Here is a 10,000-nt window from a genome sequence, read left to right as displayed (position 1 = left end):
GTGGTACGTGTATGGAATGAGCTGCCAGAGGGAGTGGTGGAGGCTGGTACAATGACAGTATTTAAAAGGCATCTGGATGGGGACATGAATAGGAAGGGTTTGGAGGGAGATGGGCCAAGTGCTGGCAAATGGGACGCGATTAGGCTGAAGGGCCGGTTTCCGTGCTATCCAGAGGAACTTCAAATATCCGAACGACACGGGCAGGGAGTATTTGTTCGGATAGTCGAATGCCCGATAATCCGAAATTCGGCTAATCAAATGCCCGGTAATCAGGGTTCCTCTGTACGTGGCTGTAACTCTATGACTCTCCTGATACCATTCAGGCAGGGAGAGGTGTCACGGCCGGCCTCCCTCTGTTTGCCAACCGCACCCCGCTCCGAGCATCGTTCCTGAGGTCAGGAGCGGCTCAAAGCAGTGTGTTTCTGATAGGAGAGGCAGTGTTACCTTGTACTGGCCAGGTCAGTGCCGGTGCACACACCCGCTCCCCCTTCAGTGGGCCACTGAGGGTCGGTCACACCCCAAGAAACACGGAGGGTCGGTGGGATCTTGCTGTGCGTGTCTGCCGCTCCCTCGTGGCGAGGTGGATCAAGTCGGCCGGAGGCTGGGCCCGGTTCGTGCCGCTGACTCCAGGCACCAGGGACCCGGGTTCGATTCCAGCCTCGGGCGACAGTCTGTGTGGAGTTTGCGCATTCTCCACCGCCCCCGCCCCGTTAGGGTGGGTTGGCCATGCTAAACTGTCCCATAGTGCCCAGGGATGTGCAGGTTAGGGTGGATTGGCCATGCTAAATTGTCCCATAGTGCCCAGGGATGTGCAGGTTAGGGTGGGTTGGCCATGCTAAATTGTCCCATAGTGCCCAGGGATGTACAGGTTAGGGTGGATTGGCCATGCTAAACTGTCCCATAGTGCCCAGGGATGTGCAGGTTAGGGTGGATTGGCCATGCTAAATTGTCCCATAGTGCCCAGGGATGTGCAGGTTAGGGTGAATTGGCCATGCTAAATTGTCCCATAGTGCCCAGGGATGTGCAGGTTAGGGTGGATTGGCCATGCTAAATTGTCGCGTAGTGCCCAGGGATGTGCAGGTTAGGGTGGATTGGCCGTGCTAAATTGTCGCGTAGTGCCCAGGGATGTGCAGGTTAGGGTGGATTGGCCGTGCTAAATTGTCCCATAGTGCCCAGGGATGTGCAGGTTAGGGTGGATTGGCCGTGCTAAATTGTCCCATAGTGCCCAGGGATGTGCAGGTTAGGGTGGATTGGCCATGCTAAACTGTCCCATAGTGCCCAGGGATGTGCAGGTTAGGGTGGATTGGCCATGCTAAACTGTCCCATAGTGCCCAGGGATGTACAGGTTAGGGTGGATTGGCCATGCTAAACTGTCCCATAGTGCCCAGGGATGTGCAGGTTAGGGTGGATTGGCCATGCTAAATTGTCCCATAGTGCCCAGGGATGTGCAGGTTAGGGTGAATTGGCCATGCTAAATTGTCCCATAGTGCCCAGGGATGTGCAGGTTAGGGTGGATTGGCCATGCTAAATTGTCGCGTAGTGCCCAGGGATGTGCAGGTTAGGGTGGATTGGCCGTGCTAAATTGTCCCATAGTGCCCAGGGATGTGCAGGTTAGGGTGGATTGGCCATGCTAAATTGTCCCGTAGTGCCCCAGGGAAGTGCAGGTTAGGGTGGATTGGCCATGCTAAATTGTCCCGTAGTGCCCAGGGATGTGCAGGTTAGGGTGGATTGGCCATGCTAAATTGTCCCATAGTGCCCAGGGATGTGCAGGTTAGGGTGGATTGGCCATGCTAAATTGTCGCGTAGTGCCCAGGGATGTGCAGGTTAGGGTGGATTGGCCATGCTAAATTGTCGCGTAGTGCCCAGGGATGTGCAGGTTAGGGTGGATTGGCCATGCTAAATTGTCCCGTAGTGCCCCAGGGAAGTGCAGGTTAGGGTGGATTGGCCATGCTAAATTGTCCCGTAGTGCCCCAGGGATGTGCAGGTTAGGGTGGATTGGCCATGCTAAATTGTCCCGTAGTGCCCCAGGGAAGTGCAGGTTAGGGTGGATTGGCCATGCTAAATTGTCGCGTAGTGCCCAGGGATGTGCAGGTTAGGGTGGATTGGCCATGCTAAATTGTCCCATAGTGCTCAGGGATGTGCAGGTTAGGGTGGGTTGGCCATGCTAAATTGTCGCGTAGTGCCCAGGGATGTACAGGTTAGGGTGGATTGGCCATGCTAAATTGTCGCGTAGTGCCCAGGGATGTGCAGGTTAGGGTGGATTGGCCATGCTAAATTGTCCCGTAGTGCCCAGGGATGTGCAGGTTAGGGTGGATTGGCCATGCTAAATTGTCCCATAGTGCCCAGGGATGTGCAGGTTAGGGTGGATTGGCCATGCTAAACTGTCCCACAGTGCCCAGGGATGTGCAGGTTAGGGTGGATTGGCCATGCTAAATTGTCCCATAGTGCCCAGGGATGTGCAGGTTAGGGTGGATTGGCCATGCTAAATTGTCCCATAGTGCCCAGGGATGTGCAGGTTAGGGTGGATTGGCCATGCTAAATTGTCGCGTAGTGCCCAGGGATGTGCAGGTTAGGGTGGATTGGCCGTGCTAAATTGTCCCATAGTGCCCAGGGATGTGCAGGTTAGGGTGGGTTGGCCATGCTAAATTGTCGCGTAGTGCCCAGGGATGTACAGGTTAGGGTGGATTGGCCATGCTAAATTGTCGCGTAGTGCCCAGGGATGTGCAGGTTAGGGTGGATTGGCCATGCTAAATTGTCCCGTAGTGCCCAGGGATGTGCAGGTTAGGGTGGATTGGCCATGCTAAATTGTCCCATAGTGCCCAGGGATGTGCAGGTTAGGGTGGATTGGCCATGCTAAACTGTCCCACAGTGCCCAGGGATGTGCAGGTTAGGGTGGATTGGTCATGCTAAATTGTCCCATAGTGCCCAGGGATGTGCAGGTTAGGGTGGATTGGCCATGGCAAATTGTCCCATAGTGGCCAGGGATGTGCAGGTTAGGGTGGGTTGGCCATGGCAAATTGTCCCATAGTGCCCAGGGATGTGCAGGTTAGGGTGGATTGGCCATGGCAAATTGTCCCATAGTGCCCAGGGATGTGCAGGTTAGGGTGGATTGGCCATGCTAACTTGTCCCATAGTGCCCCAGGGGTGTGTAGGTTAGGGTGGATTGGCCATGCTAAATTGTCCCATAGTGCCCAGGGATGTGCAGGTTAGGATGGATTGGCCATGCTAAATTGTCCCGTAGTGCCCAGGGATGTGCAGGTTAGGGTGGATTGGCCATGCTAAATTGTCCCATAGTGCCCCAGGGATGTACAGGTTAGGGTGGATTGGCCATGCTAAATTGTCCCATAGTGCCCAGGGATGTGCAGGTTAGGGTGGATTGGCCATGCTAAATTGTCCCATAGTGCCCAGGGATGTGCGAGTTAGGGTGGGTTGGCCATGCTAAATTGTCCCATAGTGCCCAGGGATGTGCAGGTTAGGGTGGATTGGCCATGCTAAATTGTCCCATAGTGCCCAGGGATGTGCAGGTTAGGGTGGATTGGCCATGCTAAATTGTCCCATAGTGCCCAGGGATGTGCAGGTTCGGGTGCAGTAGTCAGGGGTAAATGTAGAATAATGGGGAATGGGACTGGGTGAGTCACTCTTTGGCCAGTTGGTGTGGGTTCATTGGGCCGAAGGGCCACACTGTTGGTATTCTGTGAAAATTTGTGATGTGCCGTCAGTTCTGCTGTCATACCCGTTTCTCCAACACAATTTGGCTTTAACACGATTGATGGATTCAGGCCATTGTTTGCAGAACATGTACTTTCCTTGTCTCTGTGTTCGACACCGCTTAAGCCCATGTTTAATCTCTCTGCATAGGTTGAAGATGACGTCCCCGACACGGACAACAAGAACTGCAGCGATGACAACATGTGCAGCAAGGTAATTCCCTGCACCGTTCCCCACAGCCCCTTCCCTCAGCCTCCCCATCCCACCCACAGTTAGGGTTGGCGGGGTGTGAAACCTTCCTGACCCCCTGCGGACGGTGCCGGACCCAGAGGTCCTGCAAACTCCCCGGACAGGGGCTATTTGCCGGTAATTCCCCAACTGGCCATCAGGTGGTACCGCTTCGGGGCCTCACCACCAGCCCCCACCCCCGCCTCCCATCCACCCTCCCTCTCCTGATTTCCTAGTGTGGTCTAACTAGAGTCTTGGAGTTATAGAAAGGTCTAGTGGACCTGCAGTGAAGGTTTCTGGGATGGGGGACGAAGGTACTGAGACTTGAAACGATGCGGGCTGTTCACAATGGATCCCTTATGACCTCTTCATAGTGGACTCCCTCTGCTGGTACAAGTGTGTGTGTGTGTGTGTGTGTGTGTGTTGAGGTCTGAAGTAGACTCCCTCTGCTGGTACTGTGTGTGTGTGTGTGTGTGTGTGCGTGTGCGTGCGCGCGCGGCGCGAGCGTGTGTTGAGGTCTGAAGTAGACTCCCTTTGCTGGTACAAGTGTGTGTGGAGGCCGGAAGTGGACTCCCTCTGCTGGTACAAGCCCATACAGTAGTTTCAAGTGGTGGCGAGGGTGGGGGGGGTGGGAGAGGGAAGAAACTGGCTCTGTCATTTTCGGTGCAGCCCCAGGACTTGCTTTCACATCTTTTCTGTATCTGTTTCCCCCCCCCCCCCCCCCCCCCCCCCCCCCCCCCCCCCCCCCCCCCCCCCCCCCCCCCCCCCCCCCCCCCCCCCCCCCCCCCCCCCCCCCCCCCCCCCCCCCCCCCCCCCCCCCCCCCCCCCCCCCCCCACCCTTTGTTCTCTCCGCAGAATATATTCCAGATCCTGCGATCACAGAGGAGATCAGTCAGCTCTTAGCCTTCCGGAAGGATCTAGTGCATAACCACCTTCGGCCCACCCCAACACCGCTGATTCCCTGTGCGGATCACACTACAGCATCTGAGGAAGTGGGGCAAGGACTCGGAAACCATGAACTCCATTTTTGGCTGTGGGGGAAGGGCTGCAGTGTTACTCTCTGACACCTTCAAACCTCCCAATCTCTGGGGCGGTGCCTTAGCAGAGCCCCTGTCTGCTTTGACCTCTGACCCTTGTCCCAAATTCCCCCTCTCCCTCTTGCGCCCTCTCCCTCTCGCTCACTTCCCGCGCCCTCTCCCTCTCGCGCCCTCTCCCTCTCGCGCCCTCTCCCTCTCGCGCCCTCTCCCTCTCGCGCCCTCTCCCTCTCGCGCCCTCTCCCTCTCGCGCCCTCTCCCTCTCGCGCCCTCTCCCTCTCGCGCCCTCTCCCTCTCGCGCCCTCTCCCTCTCGCGCCCTCTCCCTCTCGCGCCCTCTCCCCCTCGCGCCCTCTCCCTCTCGCGCCCTCTCCCTCTCGCTCTCGCTCCCTCCCGCGCCCTCTCCCTCCCGCGCCCTCTCCCTCCCGCGCCCTCTCCCTCCCGCGCCCTCTCCCTCCCGCGCCCTCTCCCTCCCGCGCCCTCTCCCTCCCGCGCCCTCTCCCTCCCGCGCCCTCTCCCTCTCGCGCCCTCTCCCTCTCGCGCCCTCTCCCTCTCGCGCCCTCTCCCTCTCGCGCCCTCTCCCTCTCGCGCCCACTCCCTCTCGCGCCCTCTCCCTCTCGCGCCCACTCCCTCTCGCTTTCTCTTTCTCTCTCTCTGTCTCTCGCTTGCCCCCGGACCCCTGGGCAGGGGGGGATCGATCAACATGGTGGAAGTACCCCACACCTCCGCCTTCTTGACCTTCTTGCCCGACTCGCTCCCCAACACCTCAGCCTCACCCAAACCACTGTCGGAGCTCCCCTACTAGATCTGGTGGGGGGGTGGGGGGGGGGGGCGGTGGCGGCGTCCAATTACCAGAGCCCCCACCTCGAAACCAGTCCTAGAAAGGTTTGGGCCATTTGGCCCATTGTTCTCTGTGCTGTCCATTTGAAAGAATCCTGCAATGGATCTTTCTCTTTCCCGGCCCCACCCCCTCCTCCAATCCCCAAGCCTTAAGCCCCTGGACTATTTTGCCAATTCCCTCCCCTTCCCCCTTTTGGGAAACTCCGGTCGAATCTGCTCCCTCCCATTCCCAGATACGTCGGACCAAACCTGCGCTCCTTCCCTCCCTCTGAATTCACACCCCCCACCCCCCCCACCCCCAAAATTCCCCAACCCGCCATGTCCCTCTGTTGGCCACTGACAGAAAATGGCGTCTCCTACGATTGGAACATAGTCCCCCCACCAACCCTTCTCGAGTTGGAACGCTTCGATTTGTACCCTTCCCTCTCTCTTTCTCTCTTCCCCCCGGCCCCCCCCGGACCCTTCTCCATCTCCTCCCCCCCTCCGCAGTGAGGGAGCTCATGCCTCCATACGCTGCCATCTTGGCCAGCGTTGGGTGGCAGTGATTGGCCGGTAACGACCTCTAACCTGGCTTCACAGGTGAAAACTGACACCCTGCGTCGAGGTGTTCCATCAGGACGTGATGGCAAGAATGCCCGAACTCGAGGAGCGATTCCCCTCCTCCAACCACACCCCCGGAAGGGAATCGGTGCATGTCGCTGTCGCCTTGGCGATGGGGGGGGCGGGGGGGCGCTCTTGCATCAGTGAACTGATGGGGACGCAAAGTCCTGTCGCGGAGCCTGGCCGACTGCCCGAGGACTGGGGCGATAGTGCGAGCATCAGCCCCCCACCCCCCCTCTCCGAAGCAACCTCACCCGCCAGGGAGGCTGACAGCATCCAGGGAGAGAGGCTCCCATCCACCAGGCGTCGAAGGGCACGGTGTTCCTGGTGCGTACAGCCCACGCCGTGGCCCCAAGGTCTCTGCTACCCCCTTCTGTGAAGGGCCGTGGGGAAGGGTGTGTGCCACAGGACGTGGGATGGGATAACCACAGGTGTCCCATGGCAACCCTTTGCCTGCAGCTCTTGGTTTACGCGCGCGTGTGTCTCGGTCTCCGTGAGGCCGGCTTCCCGCTCTCAGTTTGCCAATGGCGAGGGCATGGGAGGTGGGGCCCCCCCTCTGGATTCCTAAACCCCCCCCATCGTTACTGTGCCCCGACCCTGCTGCCCACGGTCTGGGCATTGTACACTTGGGTGGGGGTGTATATGTATGTAAGGGTCTACGTAAGTGTGCGTGTGGAAGTGTGTGTGTATATGCACAGGTGCATGTCCCTGCGTGTGTGTGTGTGTGTGTGTGTATATTTGTGCACGTCTGAATGTATGTGACATGTTTATACACATGTGACTGTGCATACATGTACATGTGCCCGTGTGTATGTTCATATATGCATGTGCACATGCCTACCTGTGTGCACGCATGTTCATGTATATATGAGTACAGGGGCAAATATGTATGTGCACATGGGTGTGTGCGCACATATATGCACGTACACACGTGTGTATATGTGCCTGTCTACGTGAGTGCATGTGTGCGTGCACATATGTGCACGTGTATGTTTGCACATGTGTGTGCGTGTATTTGTGCGTGTGTATATGTGCGCACGTGCCTGTGTATGCACATGTTTATGCGTGTGTATGTGTGCATGCGAAAGTGTTTGTATGTGTGTGCTGCTGTGCAGGTATGTGCGCAGTGGTGTATCCACATGTGCTCCTTCTGTCCTTAATTCCGCCCCACCACACACACACACACACACACACACTCTCTCACACACACACTCTCACACTCACACACACACACTCTCACACACACACACACACACACACACACACACACACACACACTCTCACACTCACACACACTCTCACACACACTCTCACACTCACACTCTCACACACTCTCTCTCTCTCTCTCACACACACACACACACTCTCACACTCACACACACACACTCTCACACACACACACACACACACACTCTCTCACACTCACTCACTCACTCACTCACACTCACTCACTCATTCTCTCTCTCACACACACACACACACACACACACACACTCTCTCTCTCACACAGTCGATCAATGTGTCCACTTGGAAACCCCAGAGCAGTCACTGAAGGACCTGAGGTGTGCCCAGGATCCCCAGCAGGGCGTTCCTCAGCTTGGGGCACTGTGAATCCTGCAGAAAACTGCAATTATCCTGGCAGGGAGCCGCCGACCCACGCCACCCCCTCCCCTCCCGAGGGCGATAGTCATCCTATCAAAGGTTCCAATTCCCCTCCCCCCCTGCCCCTCGGCTGTGGGGCGGTGGGGGGGAGCAGCCAAACACTACCTTCCCAGCTGCTGTCTTTATCAAATACGTGAAACCAGAGCGTTACCTTTGTCACTACTTAGCAAGCACTACAAATGAATGTTTGGGTATGTACAATATAGAATAAAGATTTTGTAAATGTTGTGTGGGGGGGGACATGTGTGTGGGCATGTGTACATGCTGTCAGCGCTGGAGTCTCGAGAGTGAGTGAGAAAGGATTTCACGTATCCCCTGTGTCACCTTCAACACCTCAAACTCTTCTGTTACCACCGCGGCCCCCTCTCTCTCTATATATAATATATATATTTCTATATTGTATATGTATATATCTATCTCTATATATATCTCTATACATCTCTCTCTCTATTTATCTATCTACATACATATCTATATCTCTCTCTCTGTCTGTGTCTCTCTCTATATATATCTCTATATTATGTATGTGTATCTCTGTCTCTATATATGTCTATACATATGTATATCTCTATATATAACTCTCTATACATATCTCTCTCTCTATTTATCTATCAACATACATATCGATATCTCTCTTTCTCTCTCTTTGTGTCTGTCTGTGTGTCTCTCCCTCTCTCTCTCTCTCTCTCTCTCTTTCTGTGTCTGTCTCTCTGTGTGTCTCTCTCTCTCTCTTTGTGTCTGTCTCTGTCTCTTCCTCTGTCTCTCCCTCTCTCTCTCTTTCTGTGTCTGTCTCTCTGTCTCTTCCTCTGTGTCTCTCTCTCTTTCTGTGTCTGTCTCTCTGTGTCTCTCTCTCTCTCTCTTTGTCTCTGTCTCTCTGTCTCTTCCTCTGTCTGTCTCTCCCTCTCTCTCTCTCTCTCTCTCTCTCTTTCTGTGTCTGTGTCTCTCTCTCTTTCTGTGTCTGTCTCTCTGTGTCTGTCTCTCTGTCTCTTCCTCTGTCTCTCTCTCTCTTTCTGTGTCTGTCTCTCTGTCTCTTCCTCTGTCTCTCTCTCTCTTTCTGTGTCTGTCTCTCTGTCTCTTCCTCTGTCTCTCTCTCTCTCTTTCTGTGTCTGTCTCTCTGTCTCTTCCTCTGTGTCTCTCTCTCTTTCTGTGTCTCTGTCAGTCTCTTCCTCCCCACCCCCCACCCCCCCTCTCCCCTCCCGGCCCCAGAGAGCGCAGCGGTCTGGGATTTGATGGGGATTGCAGGAGCCGGTAGGAAGGTGGAGGGCACGCACCAGCAAGGGGGGAGGGGGATACCCCAGAGACCCCAGACCCTGAGATGCATTTCCAAACGCCCCCCCCCCACCCAGGTGACGCACCCTCAATTAAACTGACCGGTCATTCCCCTGCCACCCACGTTCCGTCAACGCAATCGGGTGAACTGGGGAGAAAAAAAAAACCCCACGCCAACTCCTGTTGGCAGTGCCGCAACTCCAGCCCCTGGCACTCTCCTTCAACCCCAGGCAGCAGTGGCAGCTTTGAAAGCTCACAGTTTGAAGGTGGGCATCGATCGCAGCTCCTGCGGGGGAATACGGAGGTGAACGCCCAAGTTCCGATCCGACAGATTTATTCGGAAGTCCTAGTTTTCGGCGCTACCTGAGAAAGGAGCTTCCGAAGGCTAGTAATTCTGAATAAAGCTGCTGGGCTATAACCCGGTGTCGCGTGATTTATTAATTTTTTTTTTATTTAGTACAAATCTTTATTCAATTCCCACCACCAGGAAGGAAGGGACCACCCGAGTGGCCAGTGACAAGTGGTGCCCTTCACATCAACGGGCGATGCTGTGTGATCAAAACAGTGAAGGGGAGGGTAGGGATTAAATCAAAATAGAGTTGGAGGGGGGGGAAATAATGCACTCCACTCCCCCGCGGCGCCACCTCTCCCTGAACAACCT

General features: G+C 55.8%; 1 protein-coding gene across 5 annotated transcripts in view; it reads left to right on the top strand.

Moving 5' to 3' along the window:
• Positions 1 to 8,298, top strand: part of LOC140453997 (sorting nexin-27-like) — a 12,304-nt gene extending 4,006 nt beyond the window's left edge. For all 5 annotated transcript variants that reach the window (XM_072548913.1, XM_072548911.1, XM_072548915.1 and 2 more), the window contains 2 exons: positions 3,859 to 3,921; positions 4,792 to 8,298. In XM_072548913.1, the coding sequence (XP_072405014.1) occupies positions 4,951 to 5,961 (1,011 nt within the window). In that variant the 5' untranslated portion in view covers positions 3,859 to 3,921; positions 4,792 to 4,950 and the 3' untranslated portion in view covers positions 5,962 to 8,298. The remainder of the gene's footprint in view (positions 1 to 3,858; positions 3,922 to 4,791) is intronic.
• Positions 8,299 to 10,000: the final 1,702 nt, after the last annotated feature.

This window comes from Chiloscyllium punctatum, chromosome 28 (genome assembly GCF_047496795.1).
Source record: "Chiloscyllium punctatum isolate Juve2018m chromosome 28, sChiPun1.3, whole genome shotgun sequence".
NCBI classification, from domain to species: domain Eukaryota; kingdom Metazoa; phylum Chordata; class Chondrichthyes; order Orectolobiformes; family Hemiscylliidae; genus Chiloscyllium; species Chiloscyllium punctatum.
This window is presented reverse-complemented; position numbering and strand designations above follow the sequence as displayed.